This window comes from Ylistrum balloti, unplaced genomic scaffold, assembly GCF_031769215.1.
Source record: "Ylistrum balloti isolate Yb309-2 unplaced genomic scaffold, AGI_CSIRO_Ybal_v1 Utg369928, whole genome shotgun sequence".
NCBI lineage: Eukaryota > Metazoa > Mollusca > Bivalvia > Pectinida > Pectinidae > Ylistrum > Ylistrum balloti.
Genome location: NW_026782042.1, coordinates 29,325 through 56,779, shown reverse-complemented (window position 1 = coordinate 56,779; position 27,455 = coordinate 29,325). Strand labels below are relative to the sequence as shown.

The 27,455-nt window shown below is 34.0% G+C and overlaps 2 protein-coding genes across 2 annotated transcripts; one reads left to right on the top strand and one right to left on the bottom strand.

The window, feature by feature from the left end:
- Positions 1 to 1,070: 1,070 nt before the first annotated feature.
- Positions 1,071 to 17,320, top strand: LOC132547022 (rab11 family-interacting protein 1-like). The gene is made up of 11 exons (XM_060210757.1): positions 1,071 to 1,104; positions 2,488 to 2,526; positions 3,746 to 3,854; positions 6,635 to 6,766; positions 7,837 to 8,003; positions 8,599 to 8,726; positions 11,030 to 11,164; positions 12,514 to 12,583; positions 14,190 to 14,993; positions 15,180 to 15,319; positions 15,851 to 17,320. The coding sequence occupies exons 1-11, from the start codon at positions 1,071 to 1,073 to the stop codon at positions 15,998 to 16,000; spliced, it is 1,908 nt and encodes a 635-aa protein (XP_060066740.1). The 3' UTR covers positions 16,001 to 17,320.
- Positions 17,321 to 24,787: 7,467 nt separating this feature from the next.
- On the bottom strand, positions 24,788 to 26,979 carry LOC132547035 (uncharacterized). The gene is made up of 3 exons (XM_060210783.1): positions 26,772 to 26,979; positions 26,379 to 26,534; positions 24,788 to 24,963 (listed from the first exon to the last, which is right to left on the bottom strand). The coding sequence occupies exons 1-3, from the start codon at positions 26,977 to 26,979 to the stop codon at positions 24,788 to 24,790; spliced, it is 540 nt and encodes a 179-aa protein (XP_060066766.1).
- Between the last annotated feature and the right edge of the window lie 476 nt (positions 26,980 to 27,455).

Genomic DNA, 27,455 nt, shown 5'->3' with positions numbered 1-27,455 from the left:
CGTAAACTCTGTGTCTATTGTTTACATTGTAGTAATTTAAATGTTTCTTATGTGTATACGTGTGTACAAACGCACAATCATTTTCTGCAATGTCAATGTATATATGTTCTTTTTGTATAACTCTTCACATTTGGAGGAAATAAAAGAAATAATAATAATGGAGGGTATATTTTTCAATATTGCCAGCTTAACATTGTTTCGAATACGATGTACATGTATTATATAATCTGTCGGTTACTGTAAATAATTAGATAATGACTTTTAGTTTCAACACAAAACTTCCTGTTAAAACCAAAATTCAACCTCTAATCTCTAGTGTATGCATAAAAACAAGCATACCCTCCCCTAATTGATCATAAAAAATACCCAATGAAGAAATGCGTTACATAACAATTAGTTTAGAACGCAATATATTATATACGTCTTGGTTTACGACATTTTTTTTTATTAATTCCAGAGCAATATTCACATATGTCTAAATATTTTGCAGAATATTTGACCTTTAAATCACTGCTTCAAAATGAATCAATCCTGGATAAATTTTCTGTACGATTTGTGTTTTTTTTTTATGTTAGAATGCTTTTTTGACCCTGTTTCTATGATTATACTGACACCTGTTAACCGGCCAGATCATGAAGTCATTTCGCCACGGGCGATAACTATGATATTTTCTCATGACTGTCACCGATAGATGTCGCACAGTGAAAGCAGGAAGTCGCATGCTGTTTGTTTTCATATTGGACAGGTGCAAATCAACAACCAAACGTAGTAATCACAGGTGTGTTAAGATATATTCTTCTGCTTGGTGGACACCGTGACCAACAGATAAACATATCGGAATTAAGTTTTGTCTTCAATATAGTTGATCGCCCGACAGAAGACCTTCGAAGCGGATGAAATATTTCTGAAATGATATCATTTCGCTCCTGCCCGAGAATGGCCAGGGGAGATTTTGTGATCAGCTGTTTTGTTTAAGACCATTGCACAAAGTTAGAATTTCTTACTGTCGCAGTACAAGTCCTGTGTCAGTGGCACTTGTTTGAGGGAGTTTCTTCGGAAATATTTACAAGATGTCTTGGAATCCGACACATGTTCAATTTACAGGTAAATTTACGTGTGTGTAGCTGTGTATTGTGTGCGTGTTAGGTTATTTGTTGATGAATGACCTTATCCGTCTTTCACACCTCGAATGTCTGATATTGACATGACTGTGTGTAGAAGTATTTATCTGGTATAAAGAGACACATCATTATACTCTAATAAGGTTTTATGAAACAGTGTAAGTACTCTTTGACATATGCATTGTGTATAACTGTACAATGTCATGTACACATAACATTGAGCAGATGAAGGGGGTGTGTCCGAATGAGTTGCGCGGAATGAGGTTATCACGGCCGAGAGTGTAAGGTTACATTGATGATTAATGGGTCTAGAGTCATAATCTTGCTTATAATTACATTAGATATTAATTAATGCTAGTATTGAAACTTATGGCTTGAAGGACTGTGATGATTTAATTGAATTAAAGCAGAATAATAATGACAGTAACTATATACAATGTGTAACCTTTACAGGTTTTAGGAATGAATTCTGATGAGTAACTGGTGTTAGTGTATGTTCACAATGTGTAACCTTTACAGGTTTTAGGAATGAATTCTGATGAGTAGCTGGTGTTAGTGTATGTTCACAATGTGTAACCTTTACAGGTTTTAGGAATGAATTCTGATGAGTAGCTGGTGTTAGTGTATGTTCACTGATACTAATTTATACATGTAATGGTTATGCATCTATACAAGATTTTTGTAAAATGTCATATGTCACCAAAATTTAAAGAAAATTCTCATAATTTTTTCACAACGTGATATTTCATACATAGAAAAAAAAAGAGTTTCTTGTGTTTGCAGACTGTTTTTTATTTGATCAATTTTGGAAAGAATAAGATCAATGGTTAAGGATTATTTGTTACAGCTTAAAGTTGCTCCTTTTAATTCTGTTTAATATAACGTTTTAAGAAAAAAATGTATTAAATATAATCAAATGCACAATATTGTATGTTTAAGGTTTAAATTTGGTATTTTGTTAAACATATTATCAACAGCTGGTGTAATTTAAGAATGACCTCCCAGAGTATGTGGGATGAAATGCTTTTTATGGGAGACTGTGATATGTTCCTGAAACCCTCCTTGTGATTGTTTGGAACTCAAATGCAAGGCAATGAAAAAGGAGACATAAGCAAGAGAAAATTCTTTAGCAAAGAGAGAAATCATAAAGAACATCCCGTGTTTATATAGTCACCTTGACTCTTGCAATAGAAACAGATGGTAACCACCTGTAGCATTAGACATGTACATGTACGAAGTATTTATGTGTGTGTGATGAATATATAGCATGATAAAGACTGGGGGAGATGTACTGTAACTATCTACATCATTCATTTGTATGTTTATTATATTAATGTTTTTTGTTCAATTATTTTATTTGTTATAGTTTTGCGCGGACGGAATTTGTTAACAAAAGGCAAGGGAGGTAAGCACAATATTTCAGGAGAGAAAGACAAAAAAAAAAACAGATTTGAAAATCTACATTTAGTACAATTTTGAATTCTTTGATAACTTGTCATATTTGATTAAAACATATCATTATGGCAGGCTGTTTTGCTGTTCAGTACAAAGTTTGTAGAATGATTTACAATGGATTATATTTATAAATTGAAAAAAATAAATCAAATTCATCATTCCTGAAAATGCTTTGTCATTGTCTAGAGGACTGTTATTCTTGTACTTGGTCAGCAGAACCTGTAATATAATGGCAATTTATTACAAGTCCACTTGTCCAGCGTAGCATACATGTATGTTGCTTAAAGCTGTTATCTAGACTTTCATGGATAGAAAAACGCAAAAAATTAAAAGGAACGATTAAATTAGACTAGTGGTTTTCAACTTGCATGGGCTTTGTCGTCAAAGATAATTGGTGCTATGAATTTTTTAGTAAACTGATACATCAAAAAGGTCTGTTATATTGGTAGATTATTGCATCATTAATACTCCAGCAGTCCAGGTTTTAAGATAATATTTGCTCTCTGCACCCCTGGAATGTATACATATCATGGTAAAATTGGAGGTTCCAGTTGCGACACCTTGTGGAGATGACGAGAAGGCTAGTCTGATCCACTTATGTACACAAACAAATCTTAAGGTAGCAGAATGGTATGTTGTACTGGCTTTGAAGCTGGATGTCACTCCATTGTAATCTTCATGAAAGATTATCTGTCCATGATTGGTAAGTTTTTTCATTTGGATGCTGCTCTAGACCAATCATATTACTTTGCTTTTGTCTTCAATTTTGCCAGGAAATGTGCCAAAGGTACAGAGAGCGACTATGAGTGTAAATCCTCGAGTATTTAGGACGAAATAGCTGGTGACGTAAAGGGATTGTAAAAAAGTTAGTCAGTTCGAACATTTGCCTAGTAACCTGGGGTGAAGATCTTGAGATGTATAGTATGATGCTGCCTACCCATAGTGGTTTGTATCTTATAGGAAGCTATCAGATGGAATGGTCTTTGTCACTGAACCTTGACACTAATTGTAATGCCCTTGATGGCATTCATTAGGCTACCTATATCTTGTTTAGTGAGGTAGTCACCATCTTACTCTGCCTGAATATGACTCTGGCTGTTCATGGACCTATAAAGTCATCAGTCAGACATAATCTGACTTAACACATACCATTGATTCATTGATTTTAGGGATGAAGTTGACAGATGTCTTTGTGTCAATCTTACTGGGCAAGGAAAAGTTTCAGACATCAACCATCAAAAATGCTCTGAACCCTGAATGGTTTGAACAGTGTGACTTGTAAGTATATAATTGAAATTATATAATTATACAAATCTGATGTGGCAGCTCACTGGTGTTTGTGCCCATTTTTGATAAGTAATTGACTGTAGTCAAGGGAGTTAACAAAGTGACAATCTATATACTGTATTCTAATAATGGTAGTGCCAGTTACAGGATTAATTTTGATCAGCATGTGAAAGGAATTTCTTTTGTTTATATTGAATCAAGGTGTTGACCAGAATGTCAAAATCAGATAATTCACTGTCAACATTTTAATGCATGACACATAGATGTTTTTATCATGAAACACTCCATGAGGGTCATTTTCATGACAAGGTCAAATGTTTGTTGGCAGTTGCTTGACACATATCATAATTAATGCACCAATGTATATGTTATAGACATGTAAACCTACATGTGCTTTGTTCCGGTTGAACATATACTTGTATTGAATTGTCTAATGACTTAAAAAGGAGGTAATTGAAGTCTTAATTGTATACAAGTTTACTAGTACATGATTGTTTACGCTGTGTAAAGCTGATCAAGATTTTACTGTCTGACTGTAAAATATCTTAAATGTGTTAAACTAAGATGTGGAATAAACAGTGAAATATTAGCCCAATTTTAAAGCAAGCTTCAGAATATATAGACAAGATGATTTAATAAAATTCTTGATACATGGATCAATTTGACGATGTATAGACAAAAACATAGAAACAAGATGCCATTTTTTAAGATTTCAATAATTAGTTATTAAACAATAAAAACAAAACGAAAACAAAAAACACTTATAAAAATTGTGTTTGGCTGTATACATCTGGTTGTAAATCATATCATTGTCATGTTATAGTATGTGGTATAAAATGAGCTGTCATATTTTATGATCATGAGTGTAAAGTAAGATTTTATAACATATTAGAAGCATCTATACAGTTAATGTTATTGTAATTAGGTCACAACTGAGGCGTAATTTTAACCTTTGCTATGTAAATAACTCTATAGTTGTTCATTCTGATGATGGCTAGCCTAGCTATCAGATATATGTGAACTAATAATAAAACCATGAAATCCAGATGTTGATGCTCCACCTTCTGGTCATTTGAAATACAGTATACATGTACATTATAGATTTATATGTAGATTTACTTTATTTTCATTTCTTGTGGTCAATTAAATCTGAATTTTTAGGTGAATCTGACATGTCTGTTTCCTAATCACTGGATGGTGGGAACTGACATTTTATGTCATTGGAACTAAATGTGAGAGTTAATGTCAAGCTTAAATTGGCAGACAATTTCACACTGTGCTATTCAATATCAAATGGTCTTATTTTCACATCCAATTTAAAAAAAATGTAAATATAACTTACAACAACACAATACTTGCTCAGACTTTCCTATTCAGTTGCATCTCCGCATCAATTGTGTGAAGTTGTCACTAGTAAAACCTGGTGAAAATAAGAATGACAAATCACTACACTGAAACAACAAATATGTTAGACTGGTAAACATGTCTATTTTGACATGTAATTCGGAACACAATACATTGGTTGCTAACTTGTATAATCCAACTTCTCAATGTGGAACCCAATATTATATAGGTTGAAATGAGTTGTCTCATCAGACACCTTAATATATTTAGGACATAACATGTTGGTTGAAATGAGTTGTCTCATCAGACACCTTAATATATTTAGGACATAACATGTTGGTTGAAATGAGTTGTCTCATCAGACACCTTAATATATGTGGGACATAACAAGTTGGTTGAAATGAGTTGTCTCATCAGACACCTTAATATATTTAGGACTTAACATGTTGGTTGAAATGAGTTGTCTCATCAGATACCTTAATATATGTGGGACATAACAAGTTGGTTGAAATGAGTTGTCTCATCAGACACCTTAATATATTTAGGACATAACATGTTGGTTGAAATGAGTTGTCTCATCAGACACCTTAATATATGTAGGACATAACAAGTTGGTTGAAATGAGTTGTCTCATCAGACACCTTAATATATTTAGTCATAACATTGGTAAAATTATACAGGATGTTGTATTGTAAAACATCAGCTTAAACTTTAATGATGTATTAAATTGACAGGATGTTGGGAAATAGAGATTTCATTCTTAGCTTAAGTAATAAAATATATTGTGTCCAGTTTACAAGTTGGTCAAACAGTTTGTCAGAAACATAGGCTTTATTCAAATAAAGATTTCTTAAAAATATTTATTAATTAAGGGGTCAGAAACATAGGTTTTATTCAAATAAAGCTTTCTTAAAAGATAATCAAACAGTGTGTTAGATTCATAGGTTTTATTTAAAGCTTCTTCATGAATTAGGATATACACATAAGGTCCAGCATTATACATGTGTTGTATAGGGGTTAGAAATATACTGTATTCATTGTACATTGTACAGTAGAGTCTACTGGTTCTGTATTAGACAATCATCTTTGTTGTTTCAGTAGGAAATTACAGCCTCATAAGCAATTTGTGGTATTTTGACTCAATGTCAGTTAAATTTAAGGATTATATTTATAATATGAAACTTGATTTTATGCAATCATGACAGTATTTAAACATGGAACCATATAACACAGTTGTATTTCTGTTGCCTGGTTGGTGTCATAATTTATGACATCACACTCTTATATGTCGTTGAGTTCATTATATATATATATATATATTAAGTTGTAATATGCATTGTGATAAAAAAAATAATAAACCTACTCCATAGATATTGAATTAGACATCTTGAAAAAGACTGAGAGTTATTTCCCCTTGATTTTGATAGATCCATACTAGGTGGCATGGATCAGGATATTACAGTGACAGTGATGCATCGTGGGTTATTGTCTGATGATTTCATTGGTTACGCCACCATTCCGCTGTCAGATTACAAGGTTTTTGACAGACCAAAGAGTCAGTGAGTATATTGTATGCAGTACAATACAAAATATTCAATTTGTGAGGGAAAAAACTACAGATGTATCATCCTCAAAATCCAAGGGTCTAACCCCCCCTTATTGTTGTGCGCATCTTTGTTGGAAATTGTGTTACAACTGGTAATAAGCTCACCCATATTTATCGAAATTTAAGAAGACATACCAATAAATGCTGTATATTGTTGTCCAGTTATCCAGCTATAAGCCTACTTCCTGATTAGAGAGTGGTATATGTTATGCAGCCCCCTCACACACCCCTCACACACCCCCTCACACACCCCCTCACACACCCCTCACACACCCCCTCACACACTCCCTCACACACCCACTCACACAACCCTCACACACCCCTCACACACTCCCTCACACACCCCTCACACACCCATTCATACAACCCTCACACACCCCTCACATACCCCTCACACACCCCTCAAACACCCCCCTAACACCACCTCACACACCCCTCAAACACCCCCTCACACACCCCTCACACAACCCTCACACACCCCTCACACACCCCTCACACACCCCCTCACACAACCATTCATACAACCCTCACACACCCCTCACACACCCCTCACACACCCCTCACACACCCCCTCACACACCCCTCACACACCCCTCACACACCCATTCATACAACCCTCACACACCCCTCACATACCCCTCACACACCCCCTCACACACCCTTCCAACACCCCCCTAACATCACCTCACACACCCCCTCACACACCCCTCACACACCCCTCACACACCCTCTCACACACCCCCTCACACACTCCCTCACACACTCCCTCACACAACCCTCACACCCCCTCACACACCCCCTCACACACCACCTCACACACCCCTCAAACACCCCCTCACACAACCCTCACACATCCTTTCACACACCCCCTCACACACCCCCTCACACACCCCTCAAACACCCCTCACACACCACCTCACACAACCCCTCACACACCCCCTCCCACCCCCAACCTTGCTTCCCTTCTTTCCAGGTTTATTTTAGAATAGACTGTTAAATTCTTTGCTGTACATATTACTTTAGATGGGTAAAACTTCGTGGAAAACCTCATAAAGCGGCAGACAATAAGAACCGAGGAGAACTAGAGGTCAAGCTGACATTTCAAGTTAAAAATAAGGCACCGGAAGAGGCTAATCCAGCACTGAAGAAATTGTCTTCTAATTCCTTGAAGTCAATAGCATCAGCTGTTGGTAAGTTCTTTCTTGATACAGAGAAAATGACTTATCTGGTAGATTTTAATTACTATAATACCAAACCCCTTTGCATCTTTATACATCTTTGTTTGCACAAATAATTTTTTATGATATTTTGGAATTTTCACAGTAATACCATTACATAAATCAAATGAGGAAAATTGTTTATACCTTTAAGATTGACTGTTCCTCTCGATTCTTTTTCATACCAAATTTGTTGTTTTGGGCTTTACTTCAATCAAGTTATAGTTTACAAGATACAGCACAAATTTATGAAAGGAGTGTAAACAGAATTGGTATATGCACTGTATGTGTACATAGCTTCAGGAGAAGATCCCAGGTGTGTTCTCAGGAAGCTGAGAAACAGGCTGGTGTGATGACTTTGGGTAAGTCACTTTATCCTGATTGTTCAGGACAGCATGTGACAGACCTCCCATATTTTGTTCAGTAAGGTAGCTACCAGCTACTGTAAGAAAACCCTGCCTCAAAGTGACCCTGGCTGTTCAAGAGAAAACAAACCCAATGAACAAATAACAAACAACAAACATATTGCTAGCAAAATGTGATTTCAATTGATATCTTTATATTTTAGGTTTAAAAGTTGGTGACAAGTTCAAACGAAGTCGTTCCTTGCGGGAATCCCAGAATCCTTTGCAGCAGACAGCGGCTGATAAAAGAAGAAACAGCTCTGCATTTACTTCTGAAGGAGGACGTATTCATGTGAGTCCTTGGAAATATGTGTAATTCCACTGGATACAGTAGATTGGAGTAGAATTGAAAGATTTGGTGTGATCATGTCACTTAAACATAATGTTTAAATGTAAATGGAAAGTAAAACTGTATGTAGGAATATTTAAAAACAGGACGAATACACATAGGACATATGGGAAACACATACCAGGGTACTCATATGTTCACAACAGATGGATAGTATCACATTCAGCTCAAATAACACCATTTTGTTATTTATCTTTGTACAGATCGTTATTGATTATAAATTACATAAAAAAAATTTTGAGTGAAAAGATTCATGAAATTTAAATTGATAAATCTTCATGAGAAATGATCAGCTTTAATGTGCTAAAATAGAAGTGTGGTTTCCATTCATAACGTAGAAAGTCTTACCAGTTCTTAGCTTGGCATTAAATGCTCTAAACAACAGCTGGTGGTGTAGATGATCTGTCTACAACCTTCTTGGTTGGCATACAAGATTTTTCAGTCCCTTATTGATGAGACCAGGAAAGCTTTAGTTTTCTTCTCCATCCATACGTCCTGCATCTGTGAAAGTTTATGTCAGCACTCTACCATTTCTTGAGGGATTCTCATCAAACGTCACACATTTGTTAAGAACATCAAAATATCTTGGACAAATTTGAGAGGAATGGTATTTGGACCAAGTTCAAGGTCACTGTAACTGTTTTTAGAAAATCATTGTTGGCACTCTAGCAGCACCAGTCCTTTTGAGATCCTTATCAAATTTTACAAACTCAAGGAGCATCAAATTATCTTAGAAAAGTGTGAGTTTTTGGGTCAAGGTCAAGGTCACTGTTACCATTTTTAGAAAATTCATAAATCATTACAATGTAAAAGCCTATAGAGGAGAGGGTTGGGGGAATGTTCTGTAGCGGTCAGGTGTTGATTGAGTATTACTCTGTGTGCTTGTTGTACAACTACAGTCCACATAACATAGTTTTCCTAGCATTATTTGAGTCCAAATAATTAATAGATAAATCAGGCCGAAATAAATAAAATTTGTTTATTCATTACAATGTACGTCTTTAAACATTAAATAACACAATGTACGTCTTTAAACATTAAATAACACAATGTACGTCTTTAAACATTAAATAACACAATGTACGTCTTTAAACATTAAATAACACAATGTACGTCTTTAAACATTAAATAACACAATGTAGGTCAACGTATATTATTTTCTATACAATGCAGACTTAACAAGGACTTTGCATATTTTTGTCTTTAACATATAGATATACATTTTCTAATATTTAAATCTAGAAAAAATGCTATTGATAGTTAGAATTCTAAATCAGTATACCTGTATATATACATATATATATATATATTTATATGCTAATTGCATTGTAGCTTTATATACATCATATATATATTCTATGCATGAAGAATATATCCTAGATTGTATATGTGCATGGAAAACATACTCCTTCCTGTGTATATCAATATCATATATTCTGTTCACTGTCATGAACCATTTTCAATTAATAATCCTATTTTGATTTTTATGATTTTTGTTTTGTTGTATATAAGTGTAATTTTTTATCTAAAACTTGTGAACTCACATTCAGCTTTATATTTTTGTAAAACCAAACATATAGTCATGATAAATCTTAAAGTAAGTAATAAAAGATTCTGGTTATATTGTACATATATGCATAAGTAATTTTCAAAGTTGTGAAAGATAATGAACTTATGAAATTTTTAACGCAATTATTTCTGTCCAGAAAAGAATTAGAATTTGTTTGTGTCACAGTGTAAACCCGTGATAGATAACACTATGTAATGCAGTGTAAAACACCAAAGGTCAAAAATACAAAGTGAAAGAGTTTATTCATGCACACGTGTTAGTCATGTATTTGTCTTTCCTTATTACCAAAGTAATTAATATTATTTTTCAAGTTGCTGATAAAAAATTATGAGGCTTAAAGCAAAACCTTCATAATTAGTGACAAATGTATGAAACCTGTGTGTCCAAATATCTGTAATTATATCAAAAACAAATAAGATAAAAGTTCAGGTGATGATTCAGCCGTAATTAACTTGTTCAAACTTAAAGTGTTTTAATTTACCACTTCATACAGTCGTCCAAATACTTTTTACAACAATGACTCTTGCAGTCGAAGGGCCGTTAGATGGCAATCATTCAATGACTTGTTCTTGTATAATTCATACATATTCAAATATACATTTCTAAAATCATGATTTGCACTAACACGTTTGTCCATGCTAACCATGTTTGTTTTAATCTTGATTGTGTTGTCCAGGCTAATAACCTTCCATCTTCCGTAACTATTGATGGCTCCACGAAACTCAAGGGGGCAGCACGATCTGCCTCTGTTGACGGCGCTAACTTCCCAGCAGTAGATATCCCCCCACCTCAGTGGGACGATTTATCAGTGGTCAGTATATACATAAAATGTTTAGTTTTCATGGTAACTCTTTAGGAATATGGAGGCAGAAATAAGCATTGTTGTCATGGTTACTAAAACAGCATTGTCATGAAATAAAAAACTCTTTTTATTGTGAAATATTCCCGTCGGTATGTTCATAAATGGAATATTGTCCTTAAATTGAATTTCTTTTAATTAAAAAATTTGATATTGATTATAAAGGGAAAAAAGTACCTTCAGAAATTATGTAGGTGATTAAAAACAAGATTTATTTTTAATGCATGTTGATTTTTTATTTTTTATTCATTTTTTTTTCAATTCTATTTGCATGATATCGATAATACTTTATGAACTTGTAGAATGTTTGCTTTGCATTTCTTCATTTCCTTAATTTTCTAACTACATGTGAAAGTTCGCTTCAAAAAATTTGATTAGTTTTTACTATATACATATAGTAATGATGTGGTGATTGGTTAATTAGTAGCTTGCTTAATTAGTTAAGAACTGTCAGTGTTTAACTTATCATAAAAACATAACACTTAAATATTTCTATTTATATATTGTTTGCTAATAGACTAAGATATATTCATTTTACGTATATGTGGTGTGTATGTGGTCGACTGTTTACATTCTTATTAATGTTGGTTGTTGTGATATTTTGCATCAGATTTCAGCGTTCAACAATTACAGTTTCATTTTAGTTATATAACTTTGTAATATTACCTATATACATATATTCTGGTTTACAAATCTTTTACAGTTTATCGAAGAAATTGTTTAAAAACATTAATTAATCAATGTAATATTGCTTTATCATATATACTTATATATTGAAGTTAATTACTATAACCAACATATCACTGGTGAAGGTCAGTGTGTGTAATGTTGTCAAGCATCTTGGTTTTTCTTTCTCCAGATTTTCAGCACAATTAAAATCCCTAATAGTTATGATCAAAGTTTGACTTTATGCATGCAACTTGTTCATTGTTTGTCTTACCTGAACTGGTGCTAGGAAAAATCATGTGTATGTAATGAAATTCTTGTTTAAAATTACCCACCAGTTCATCATGAGGTATGTTTAATTGTTGTAAAGATCAGATAATGCAGATTTTGTTAAATTTCATAACATCATGTTAATTCTAATCATTGCTAACAATGCCATAAAGCCCTATAGAAGAAAAATGATCATTATTTTCAGTTCTGTTTATTTTTAACAATGAGCAAGATTTTTAATGACAAACACACAATTCCAACATGACAAGATATAGCTGATTCTTGTCATTTTTTTTATTTGTTATTTTTTATAGTGTTGTTTATTTTTGTTACTAATTATCATTATGTCCTGTGATTGGCTACAGGCAGAGAACATCATGCACAGGAGTCGAAGTATGGTCCTTGATCGTCAGCGGGAACAGGAACATAGTCCTGGTATGTTTCCTGAAATAACAAAATAACAAAGCCTTGTGGAGGTCTCAACCCAAAGTGATCAATAATTAAGTTTGCAAACACAGGGCATTCCAACCCCCACTTCCCCACCACCTCCATCACCACTCCCCTATCCAGTCTAATCACCTCCCCCCCCCCCGCCCCCCACTCCCAACCCCGCTCAACTCCATCACCACTCCCCTATCTAGTCTAATCACCCCCCCCTCCCACCCCCGCCCACCTCTATCACCACTCCCCTATCCAGTCTAATCACCTTCCCCCCCCCACTCCCACCCCCGCCCACCTCCATCACCACTCCCCCATCCAGTCTAATAACCCCCCCTCCCACCCCCACCCACCTCTATCACCACTCCCCTATCCAGTCTAATCATCCCCCCTCCCACCCCCGCCCACCTCCATCACCACTCCCCTATCCAGTCTAATCAACCCCCCCCTCCCACCTCCATCACCACTCCCCTATCCAGTCTAATCACCCCCCCCCCCTCCCTCCCACCCCCGCCCACCTCCATCACCACTCCCCTATCCAGTCTAATCAACCCCCCCCTCCCACCTCCATCACCACTCCCCTATCCAGTCTAATCAACCCCCCCTCCCACCCCCGCCCACCTCCATCACCACTCCCCTATCCAGTCTAATCACACCCATCCCCCACCCCCTCCCACCCCCGCCCACCTCCATCACCACTCCCCTATCCAGTCTAATCACACCCATCACCCCCCTCCCACCCCTGCCCACCTCCATCACCCCTCCCCTATCCAGTCTAATCAATAAGGAGATGAAAGGTCTCTTGTCAGCCTCCTTAGGTATGTGTTTTTGTTGCCTAAATGCTTTGATTTGTTGACGTAATGTCATAGATATGAAAGGACAACCCAACCCCCTATCTAAACTCTTAGGTTAGACCAGGATATTCACCACTAAAGCATAGATACTGTTTAAATCTGCCCTGTATTTAAGACAAATATTTGTCTCTACAAAGAACAATATTTTTCATTAGCTTCTTGTATGTGACTTGTTATGGTATTTATTTTCTTAAGTATAAATAAAATATCGAGCAGTAGATTATTTGGCAGTGGTTGCTCTAATGTTAGTTATACAGGTAGTTAACGAAAAACTAAAATTGCTGCCGCTGGAAAAACAAGAGAATTAAAGGCAATATTAGCACTGAAAGTATATCAATTTGACCTGTCTCAACAAATATACAGCTGTTAAATGATAAAGAATCAATTTTATTTAATTTTCATTGACCACTAGTTATCTCTAACCAGCTTTTTAACAAATGGGACCAAGTGTTTTACAGAGTTGGAAAGTTGAATCTGTGAAAATTTATGATAGAAAATCAGGTCAATGATGCAAATAAAATCATTTAAAAAATTTAAAATACAGAAATAATTTCCTGAATTTAAACACAGTTTACAGGAATAAAAAAACACTTTTTTTTTCACATAGAAATATAATGTAATGACCTGATTGGAAATCATTTTTATTGAATTTTGATTTGAGACAATGCTTAAAAGTACAACAGTAAAATAATTGATTGTGGTAAAGGAAGTTTGCTGTGGACATTAATGTACAATTTATGTTTTGTCAGTTGAGGTGGACATTAGCAACAATAGATATAACAGACCGGGGAATCGGCAGTCCTTGCCGCCATCTTACTGGGGTACGCAGACTCTGCCCCACCCGAGAGGAAAACGCTACTCTATGGACAATGAAAATGGTGTTGCTGTGGTAACAAAATCAGCAGATGACCTTGACACCCCAGTTTCTTCACAGCCAGGATATCTTGAGACCATGTTCCGAAAAGAACGTGAAGTCTACAAAATCATGCAGAAAGACAATGCCGATTCATCTGAAGATGAGACAGTTAAAACGAGCAGACGGCAAAGTCGTAAAAGTGCAAAAGAATACATTTCCGATGAGCATCATTCATCAGATTCTGATTCAGAGGGAAGCGTTAAAGAAATTGCACTTCCTCTTGTTCGGAGAAAGTCAGAATCTAAAGTACGGTCTGAAAACAGGCCAAGATCAGACTCCAAGGGAAGTAATTCTAGTCATGGTAGTAAGTCAGAAGTTTTAAAGGAACCACCACCCTTGAGCAGAAATAACAGTAGTGACGGAAAAGTATTGACAGAAACGTCTTTTCCGGAATCAAGTACTGAACCTGTGTATCATAATGGTAATGAGGAGGATGCAAGTTCAGAATCTACTATTGAACCCCAAGAAACAGCAGAAAATGATTTGGTTAATGGAGACGAAGAGTCGACAAAATCGACCCTAAATCGACGAAAAATCACCCCAATTCAACAATTTTCTTTTGACAGCTCTCCAGAAAAGCCAGATGGAGTAAGGAGGAGGGCTAAGAGAGATCGACTTCGCCAGTTATATAAACAAGGTATAGATAATTGGGATTTTCACCAGGATTTCAATATCTTGATGTAATTGGACCACAGCACTATATAGTTTTTACTTTTAATAGTGGTGGCATATTCCTAAACATGAACAATCTGAAATACACAGTGTAATTTTTTTTTTTTCAAATTTGTTGTGATAAGCATTAGATTTGCTTTCTTTATTATAGGAGGACGAAGATACACTGTGCAGGGACTACCTCATCGTCATAACGATGAATCATTAGCTGACCTTCGACCCCAGTTCTCACGAGAGTTCACCATAATACCTGATGACCTCATAGCTGTCTACAAAAACATGACAAAGGAGGTAAGTAAAGTGAAATCTCAGGGACACTTAAAACTGACATTCTTCACCTTGGCAAACAAATTTAAAATTGATTACTATGTGGACTGGCATCAATGTAAAGTTAAGCTGATTTTGACTTTTTAAAATTTTTGTGAAATTCTGTGTAAGATAGAATTTTCCATACTAATCAACTGGTGTGGTTCTACAATGCTTATCACAGATGTAAAATAGGGGTAATATCTTTTTCTTTTTTGTAATTTGATTGATTTCAAAATATAACTGTCCACATCTTTTTATTTATTAACAAGATATCCAGACTCTGATCATACAGCATTATGCTTTGATTTTAGAATGTAATCCCCCCTGCTCCCTCCCCCACCATCCCCCAAAAAAAAAACAGCCTGTGTTACTGTTCTTATTTACAAATTCACACAATGCAAAAATGTTTAAAGGAGTTAACAAAACAGCTTACATCTTTTTGGAAATGAAAATGTCACATTAACTTAAAGAATAAAGACTTGTATCATGAGTTATTATCTTGTTGTTTTACAGGAACTCATTCACCTGGTAATCACACACAAAGCCCAGCTTATCCGTAAAGACCAGTATGTCAAGGATATGGAGGACTATATCGATAACATGCTTGTTCGCGTGATGGAGTCCAATCCCCGCCTCCTCCAATGTAAAAACAAATACAAGTAACTTTGTTCTAGTCCAACTTTCAAAATCTGCTGTTCTTGTGAATGGTTATGCTGCATGTATGATATACCTGAATTGTTTTGATGAAATTTAGGGAATTTTTTTCAGCAGTACGAATTTGCGGGGATTCCATTTTAAGGCAAGCAATATCGAATACAGAATTGATACAGCAAAACCAAGTTGCACTGATTTTCAATTTCCCTGTCTCGCAGTTATCTCCCCTATTACAGTATTTATCTTTCATGCATTTGAAATTTTTAGAAAGCAACATAAGTAAAGCACTGGGCTGGTAATTTAAAGAGGTCAATTTGATACTGTTATTATTTGTTTGTATTTTTTTATGAAGTTTTAAGATCCCCAAGTTTTGAACACTTGATCTGCATTTCATATTGAACACTCATCTCCTTTAAATTTTTTGGTGCCAATTATCTTTACAATGTACAGCTCAGCGCCAAATATTTTCCGGGATATATCCGAAAACAATGGCAGCATTACTGAAACAAGCATATCTTGGCTAATGATAAATATATAAAAATTGTCGACTTTAATCGCCTACGGCGGCCTGTCTGCATGTTGACTTTAGTTGCTTACGGCGCCGAAAGGGTTAAAGAAATATTTACTGGTAAGATAAAAAGTTTATATAAGCGAGTTCAGTCGTAATATTTTCTCATCTGATGGGCCTTTTTATTATCTGATCTGTTTGATATTCCTAAGTGTATTGAATTTTTTAAACACTGAGTTCACCATGAATTTTTACTTTCCATATTTATTACATTTATTTTCAAAACTGAAATTGATGTGAAATATATATTGTATATACACCACTAAGATGGTGATTTGAGAGTAGCACATGATGATGCAGTGAGACTTACACACAAACGTAGACATCCAATAGGTTAAAATAGGGGTGAGTGAAGAGAGTTAACTTTATAATTACAATTCTTAGTGGATGGGATCATTGCCAGACATGGACTTAATACTAGATCTTTCTAAGAATAAACAGGATATGTGATCATTATGTAGAAACTGTTAAACTGTATTCAGTGGTTGTGATTTAAATGAGAGGTTGAACAACCTGTGATTTAAATGAGATGAGAGGTTGAATAACCTGTGATTTAAATGAGATGAGAGGTTGAACAACCTGTGATTTATTTTCACACATATATTTTGTGCTACTTTTTGTTAGGAAATCAGTTGCTTAGTTAAAATTTTGTTCATTTTTTTTAACTTAGATTTTTGTTTACCTCAAAACTTGAAAGGTCATATTTTTGTCATAAACAAATGGACACCTTTAGTTAGTTATAAAGTCAAGTGTTGAACGACAGAAAGCGTAATTTTTGTCTCTTAATTAAGACTATTTACTGTTATTCTTGATTTCAAATTGGTCTTGAATCTGTATAAAATCATACACCTGATGACATTTTTGAAAACATGATTATGTTCCTTAGATGATTTAGATATACAAGACAATTGTACTTAAATGTGCCATAAAAGACCATGATATTAGCTAAATAGTTTTTAGTAGTGTAATTTGCTTGAAGATCAAAAGTTTTACAAATGAAGAGAATGTTTTTTGAGACGAAGTTAGAGATAGGTTGTATACCATGTCCTCCAAGGCACTGTACCCATGTAATTCCAAACCATGTACACACCATTTGTTTCCTTAGACAGAGGGGACCAAAGTTACACCCAAAAAACTATAACCTACATTGGACCAAAGATATAATAGGAAAAATAGACAAATTTGCTTCTTATTAGAATTTTCATTTAAACTTTTGCAAATATTTCAGTCAAATTATAGTGCTAGCAATATGTAATAAATGATTATGAACTAGTATATAGATACAGTGGCATTATGCCTCTAGGGACAGAACACATCAGGTTTCAAAATTGCTGTAAAAATAATCAACACATCACCAAAACGATGAGCAGATTTTAATCAATAATAGCACATGTTTGTCTGCCTGCAAATAATTTATATTAATTTGGTCAACTCCAGCTGAAAAGATAGCTTAAATATAGCAAATTGTTAAATTTTCTTGAAATATTATTTTTGCAAGGAATGGACTGATTGGAATCAGTATAAGCTGGTGTAATGCTGAACTTAATTGGATTTAGAGATACATATGATATTATGTCAGATGGGTTTTAAAGTGATCAAATAAGCTGATTGACTGTATAACTTTTCCCACTGAACTCCTAAGGGTATTTTAATCAAACTGCAGTGGTTAATCATCCTAAGTCAAAGCCTAATTGATCAAAGATTGTAAAATATTTTATTAAGTTGTTTTCAAAATTATTGCATAATAATTCATATTTACTTATATAAGCATCAGTGTTGTGTAATTTATATATATATGATATTTATTTACAAATTCTTTCATAATTTAAACACAAACAGATCTGCTTAACTGCAGTGAAAAATGAGTTGATATAGTTGGAATGTTTTTTGATCTGAAATGAAAGATATTAGGTACATGTTTTTGATAATACAACATTGTGAAATGTAAATAGAAGCAGTCAAAGTGGAGTGTGAATTTCTGTATATAAGCTTTTCTACAAGTTACAAATATTCAGGAGATACAAAGTTTGATGATAGAAAAAAAATCATAATTTTGTGTGCTATATGAACTTAATCTACATTTTAACTATTTTACGAAAAATAGTCATCAAAAGTGATGTTTACCTCCTCTTCAGTGTGTTTTTTGTTATTTTAAAGGACTTAATGAAATTTGTTTTGAGTTATACATGCACTGAAGGAGTATGATTTAACCATACACCAGACAGATACTGAATTCATGGTATATTGTTATTATCACAATTTAAAAACTCTAAACTCTAGATTTCTATCACAGGGATTTGACAAGGATGACAAAACACACGGTCTGCATATGTGTGTTCATGATACTTAAAAATTGTAAACAAACTGTGGAGTACGGAATCTGTGCCAAATCTATGTATTACCTGTTGATGTTTGTAGTCAAGTGTTGATGTTAACAATGATCTACTGATTGTTTACAATCATATACTTTATTGGTATTTATGATCTGAATATAAGTTGTCTCACAAAACATTCTACTTACCTTGTCAGAAAGGTTGTGCAAACAGTGTAATGGATCTAACATTCCAGATCAAATAATGGTTTCTTAATTAGAATTGGGTTGTGACTGGTCACTTTTAAAATTCCCAGGACTAAACTTTTGTATAATATATGAAAATGTATATATATATTCAATGTTTGTTTCATTACATTTGATAATTTTATATGTATTTTTAAGAATTTGTTTTGTAAATATTCCTCTGGTCACAAAGATGAGGTATAGACACAATACTCTCAGCTGAGAAGCTTGTCCTAAAACATTTATCAGATGTATATGAGGATATGGAAGAGGCATTAAGGTTTAAAGATGTTGTATAGTATCAGTAGAATCATAGCAAATCATGAAGAATTTTAATGATCTGAATCATATTTTAAGTAAACAATTCAATTCATCTATGCAGAAAAAAATTCTTGGTGTAAAAACCAAGTCATTATTGAATGCAGAACAGATTCCAGCCATTGTACACTTAGATTTTAAAGAATAGAGATCACATACCTGTTTTGTTTTATATTTTTGTTATCTCACAAGATTTTCATTGCCATGTTTTTTATGATGTCTTTTACAACTAAGAAGAGGATTTAAAACATTATTTTAAAGAATGCAGCTTGATTTGATGTTACAACAGATAAACATTTCTGTACACAAAATGTCCTGATGCTGCTTTCAAATATAAACCCTGTAAACTTTATTTATTCTACAACAATTGTGAAACAAGTTATCAAACTTCTACTAATCACTCTTGTTGGCCTTGATGGACACATGGGGTCTTATACTTACTGTGGGAGGAGATTGAAGCACAGGGAAAACCACTTGATCAGCAGGGGGCGTCTTACCTTTTCTTGTTTGTTCATATAAGGTACATGCAATTCAATGCAGGATACATATCAATGAATATGTAACACATTTAGAAGACCTAAATCTGAAAAGCTATACTTTGTACTGTAAAATTGTATGTTTTTTGTGGGCTCCAGTTTTGTGGATTTTCCAAAAAAAAAAACAAAAAAAAAACTATCACATATAATCAATAGATAAATACATGTCTGTGTGGTTATTTTCAACAGTTCACGGACAGTTGATTCCTCGATAAAGAGTTCCTACAAAATCAAAGAAAAATAAAACACCCACGGAAATTCATGATTCTACATTATATACATTTTGATACAAGCCATCTTGTCTCAGTTCCATAAAGTACTTATTTTTCATTTATAAATTTAAACATGCATATTTTCAGTATTATTGCTATGCCACACTCTTTGTAGTTAGTGCATAACCATAATTGTTGTTTCTCAAACGTTTATAGAAAAGAAAGTGATCATTGAGGTAAGTGAATATTTGTTCGAATATAGATATATCACAAAGGATAACTTGATTCAGGACAAATACAAACATTTATCATTGGAGACATATTATAAATCATCATGGTCACTCTCGGTATTGAAGTGAAAGTGTCATTTTATTTATAGAATTAAATGTAAAAAAGATCAGTGATTTATATAAACAATGTTGTAAATATTTAAAGTAATTTAGTGATGCTATTTTTTAAAATAGTTTCTCTTTAAGTATGGTTTTGATATTTTTGTGCTAACTGAAGTTCCTGGATACTATAAAATGCATGTATCACCTTAGTTATGATAAATTCTTTGAAACAAAATGACAATGTACTGAGATTTGGAATTTACTAAAGCAAATCTGTTTACAAAGAAACTTTGTTACTTCTGTCAGTACACAATATACAATTTTTTAAACATTCTTTCCTTTATTTTTACCCCTCATTTGGTTGATATAATCATGTGTCAATCTAGGTCGTCCATTCTTCTTCATGTAACAATATAATGTGTACGTGCCATGTGCTTCAAACCTGTTGTTTTCTGTATATCAGGTTTATGAATTTAAGTGACAGTTAAAAGTTACTCATGAGCAAATGAACATGATTTGAGACTTGTGTACAGGTTTTGTAATTAATCAGATTTCAATCCAGTCAGAAGTAAAAATTCTGTGACGTGTATTGAATTAAAACTAATGGACATGAGATCAATATTGGTACGTTCAGGTACAGTTACCTCTCAGTCAAATCATAATTATTTTGTCTGTTTTATCTGTGAGTCAAATAAGATACTAACTTTTCTATGTCCTTCTTCTGTCAGTGAGTCAAATACCTGTCTTGTATATCGTCTCCTCTAACAGTGAGTGAAAGCATTTTCTAGCTTCTGTATTTCTGTCTCTTCTATTGATGAGTGAATTAAGATTATAACTTTTGTATGTCTATCTCTTCTCTCCTTGAGTCAATAATATTCGGACTTTTGTATATCCGTCTCCACTCTCAGTGAGCTGAATAATATTCTGTCCTCTGTATGTCCACCTTGTCTGTCAGTGAATCAATATTGTCTTTTCTATGTATGTCTTTCGTTGGTCCTTCGATCAGTGCACCAGTACTGAAAACCTACGAGTAGTTGAATGTTGTTGACTTTCGCGTTCTACACAAGAACATTCGTATCGGGAACTTTTAACATTTTGTGCATCATTGTGGCGTCGATTTTTTTAAGCTTTTTTCCCGAATGTGTGCTTAACACTTTGGTTGGGAATACGAATTTCGGAAAGGTTATTGTTGTTACTATGGAAAAACAATGTTTTGTGTGATTGTTATTGATAAGGTGATAAAAATAATGGAATGATTCTGCATTTGAAAAATTAAGTCTTAACATAGCGTGAGTATAGTGGTAAGGTAAGATAAACAATAATGATATTAGATAGACGTTCCAATTATTGTAAACACTGTAGTGGTATTAAAAGACATCCCAGTCTCTGTAAAGTGTTTTCGTGCCAAGATTTGCTACCTGTACACCACCGTTGAAAGTATTTTTAGAACGTGTACCTTTGACCGTTAAGTGATCGGTACGTGACAACTGGCATGTTTCTTTCGATAAATACATGCACTTTCGCTTTGTATGTTATGTACTTTAGGATGACCGTTAGTGTTACGCTTTGGAAATTTTTAAGTAAAGGATAATTTTGGCATTACTCAAAAAAGCTCTTCCATTTGTTGTAAAAATAAGAAAGGAGCTTATTTGGTCCTTTTTCTCTTGGTATGGTTCATAATATGTTCTCGTATAATTTGTATACTGTCGGACTAAATTCTTGCGGTTTCCATGGTAACACGTTTTGGTAACTGACGAACGGAAGTCATTTGGATATCCGTTGAAAATGAAATATAATGAAGCAAAGTGTTAGGACCCCTTGAAAAAATATGTTATTCAAATTTATAGATATTTTCAGTTTTGATTTTCTGTGTAAGCTTTATAGAGAATTAATCACTTCATATTTTACTTACAAACGACATATTAATATTAGCTACTCGTGGTCATCGCAACGTTGTCATCATTTTCACAATGACAGTGTAAATTTTCATATTTCATAGTCATCTTGACAATTTTTTTTACATTTGATAAAAGTTTGTAATATTTTGAGGAGTTAGTTGGTAATGTCTATAAATGTTTGGTGCTACTTAAATAATATGTGTATTATACATGTAGTTCAACACACTGTATTTCACTGTTGATTTATTGGAATAAATGATACACTTTATAATGGTTCAGTAATTAAAGGTGAAAGTAAATGCATCTTATACATGTATATATCTTAAAATCATTTGCCTATGGTTCAGTCCTGCTGAATAATGCGTGTTTTGAAAGTATGCATTATAAATGTAAATTAGTCCTAATGATACTATAAAATCAATATATTTTTGTGAGACTAAATTTTCGCGTCATTTTTAACAGAAATATTTCATGGACTTTTGATTTCACACATATATATATTTTAATAGTTTGCGGACTTAAAAATTCGTGGATTATAAATACACATGCCATCAATGAAAATAAATGTCCAAGAAAATCGATTATTTTACATCATGCGTATAATATCAAATTTAATGGCGCATTGCTCATTCAAATATTACTACGTATGACTTGATTTTAAGTGGTTAAAAGCAGTGTACTACATATGAAGATATGAAGAATTGAAGCGAAAATATTTGATTTTATTACATTGTATTTTCCTTTTTGCATCTTCTCTACAAATGCATTATTGTAAATTACATTTGAAATTCCATTTCGGAGAATGGAAGACGGTTATGGTAATCATTCTCCATCGTTATCAAAGTGCCAAGTTTACAGGAGGTCGGAAGTGTGTACAATGATCAAACACCCATTTCACACTGAGAACTACAGCAAGTCTATTAATCAACTTATATTATATTTATAGAATGATTTAAGTGCATTTTAATTAATTTAGATTTTGCATCTATTTATTGGTGTGGATGTATAATTGTTTATAAAAAAAATATTCCAGTGTAATGAACAATTTATAAATGACATTTGTCATGTTTTGTCTGGGTAATAGTTTATACTGATTATTGCCAGTTAAAAACAAAACCCCAAAATCATGTAAGGCTCAGTTTGTTCCAGGAAATCTATCTTTATCAAAATACATTGTATATTGCATCTAAGATATGTATAAGAGCATAAACATAGTTTCAATTTAAAAGCAAATCTATTTCACATGTACGTTTGAAAGGAGAGGTATTTATTCATGTTTGCCCTTTCTTACATTGTGCAGCCATTAACATTAAATATACAGCATTACAGTGCAGATAATTAAACATGAATAAGGGGCGCTGGATTATTGTGTATCTACTGGAGGATGGGATACATTGGTACATGTCGTTAACTGATAACATTTTTCAATTCCGCATTTTTCATAACAAATAGACATCTGACTTGGTGTATCGCCTAAAGTGTTCCAGGACTAAATACGACGGTGTGATTAAATTAGTCGAAGCGTAAGCTATTTGGTGATGATAGTGATGATATCAACTCATTAATGAAAAGTGGTTTTTATATTGAACACTTTCAAGTTATGATAGAATAAAATACTCGTCTCAAATCATTGCTTCTGTTCTTTTCTTTCATCATAAACAACTTTCTTCAAATTATTGGCTGCCGTCTCGGATGAATCAAAGAGCGTTAATGAAGTTAAAGTTCTCCTTTGTAGAAAATTGACCACTCCAAGTTATGTGTTACGCAGGATATATTTTGAATACACAAAATTTACACGCAGTTTCTACGGTCCACAATTCTTTCCATGCGCCACCCATTAATTATCGAAAAGATAAACGAATATTAATACGTTTTGATATCTACAAATTATATGAAATATATTTCTACATCATATATAAGAATAATGAAATGTATATAAAGTGTACCATACTTTATTTGTTAACAATGACGTAACTATATCTAGCAGTATATAATTAATAAAAAGTGAAATATTTAAAAAATTGATAGTAAAAAAAGTTAAGTATTTTCACGTGTACCCTGCTGTACACATCGATATGAAACATTGACCATCGGATTTAATTTTTTTCTAAGATTGAAGTATCTTACATAATTCGTCTATGATATACATATCGTACTTTGTAAGAAATGCAGTTCATTCGATGTTAAAAGTGACAAAAAATAAAAAAATGTCTATTGGGACGCGATTATAAAACGATCTGATTCACATGAAGCTTTTCACAAATGTGTTAAGGACACTTGACGAACTAAAAAAAATCTAATAAAAATATCTTAAATCAGTTTCATATTCTAGCAAATGACCATAAAAAGTCCTAATTAAGATAGGTTATTGATGTTTACATCCCGGATTGGAGAGATGTCTGACACAGGTCAATTGCTCCCAAAACTCCCCCTATTCCAGCTAGAACACCTCCAGCAATGGAAAGTCCGAATGACCAGCTAAGGTCAAGCAGAGATGAGATTTCTGATGCTTTTGCAGCCCAGATGATAGCAGTCACAATGATACATCCCGCTGAAATAAAAAAGGACATATTCGAATATGCAGTATAATTGAAAATAGGGAATGTCTTTATATCCTCACTTAATATGTTCAGACGAAATATTGCGGCCCATGGACAATGACTTCCACAAATAAATCATCTCTATTGGTTTTAAATAAACTGAATCTTTCTTTCATTCTCTGATATGGTTGTAATTATTTGTTGCATTGACTAGTGAATTAATCAGATAGAGACACCTGACAATGAAGACCATAGAATGAAACTGAAAAACATCAAATATCGCGTACATCCGGGAAAATCATTTACAACAAGAGCCATGTGTGCAAACAGAAGATGTCCACCTATAAATAGTTTGTTTTTCCAATACGTCAAAAATAGAAAAAAAAGAAAAAAAATGAACACGGAATATATGAAAAACGGTAAAATCAATTGTTTGCCTTAGAAAACACGATGTAAATTTTGCCAACGAAATCCTTGATGACGGAAACAAGTTAAAGATCGAACGCGTCTTGAAAAATACAAATAAAAATTCAGGACAGAAGGACAAAGCGCAGGTTGATTACATCAATCCTATGTGATGGCTAAATGTATTGTATGTTAACATGTGTCGTTATTTGTTTTGTTTACTCCACTAGGGATCGAATCTACAAACTCTGGCTTGCTAGTATAACAAAATGTGACATTTCAGTGAGACATTTTCTAACATATGGATATCACGTCGAAGTCTCTTTGTAGATATCAATATTCTAAAATATGTTCCCGGTGTTTCCTTTAATAGTATGTAGATATCAGCATTGTTAAATATTATTCGGCGTTTCGTCTATTTGAAGTTCAAACTTCTGTTTTATAAACACGTTAGACCTCTCTTTGGAAAATGATCTTTTCAAATGCATAATATTTCAGTGGGTCATATAATTGGCATGTACAGGTGTTTCGTCCATATAGACCCCTTGCAGTGACGTCACATTTTAGGCCATGTCACGGATGCGCCGCCATATTGGAGGTATACCACGTGAGTCATCATGGCAAAGGTGAAGGATTCTGTTTTTAAACAAGCGACGCCATGTTATCGCGACTGTCTCGATACTATGGAAAGAACTAGGTACAGTAGTAAACTGAAATTGATTGACGAAAATGATCCATACGAACTGAAAACGTGGTCATCAGACGTGCATTTGTTGCCAAAAATCAGCTACCCTGATATTGTCAGTTATGATTGTTGAAATCAGTCTAAATTTCTTTTCGAACTTGCAGTTTAATGAGTGATTGAGTCACACGCACGCGCACGCACGCACACATTTCATTTACACCCTTACTTAAAGGGATACGGTTACAAGCAAAACCATTTATAATCAAACTGGTATTCGTTGTATCAATGTGTCTTAAGAGGTCTTTTCGAATTATTATTATCAATTGTGTTACTGACCTCCACTGAAGGCTGTCATTGCGGCCAGGATGTAAGCAACTTTGTGTGTATCCTTAGAAAAGACTACGGTACATAACACTTCCAAGATGGCCGCAGCAGCAACAGCTAATACACCAATTATACCAAACGCTTGACATGCTTTAATCCAATCAAGCACTGAAAAATGTAACAAGAAGCAATCCCCTCTGAAATATTTAACTGTCGACATCGTATCGTGTCTTGCATTGAGCGATAGCAATTTGTATAATAAAATAGTTATGCTTCGAAATTTAAACAATAATAATTTCAACAAATTTAAGGGAATGAGGATACCACAAAGAACCAAAATTATGGTGTATATCGATTGGTGAGAAAAAAGATTCATTATATATCGATAAACATAAGACCACATACCAGTCTCGTAGCTTTCACATAGTTTCTCTCCACCTCCTTCCAAGCATGCTTTCCAGAGCCCTGCTGTCGAACTCACGCTTTGTCCATTGGCTGAAGCACTAGCTGAACTCCAATTCGGAGTCGCTAATCCAGCAATGTGAAGTATTAACGCTAAAGGTAATACAACAAGAGCGATTTTTAAGAGAACTGAAGATTCAGAGAAACCCATGATGTTATGTTGTAACTATCTCAAGGCTGATGTCTACCAAATGGGTAGCTGAGTTGTTGTTGTTGTTGTTGGCGTCTCCGTGATTCCTCCCGTCGCGTAGCTGAGCACAGGCTTCTTCAAATATACCAGTAATCTCAGGTACATTATTACACTGGTAAGTGTCTGATTGGTTAAATCAAATATCACGCATGCCCATATTTGTAATTTGCGCTCAAGGTGTGTTGTTTACCTTCGATACCAAAGTGACATTACTTTGCTTTCTGAAATGAAAAACGAAGAAATTATTGGAAACGACGTTACTTTCACTTTCGAGTCAGGTAAACATTGTTGTTATGGTTGCAAATTTTTATAAACTTACGTATGAGAAATCAAATAGTAGTTTTTGAGAAATGATTCGCCATGGGAAATGCTATGATTTTCAGAAAGTTTAATATCACGCATGCCCATATTTGTAATTTGCGCTCAAGGTGTGTTGT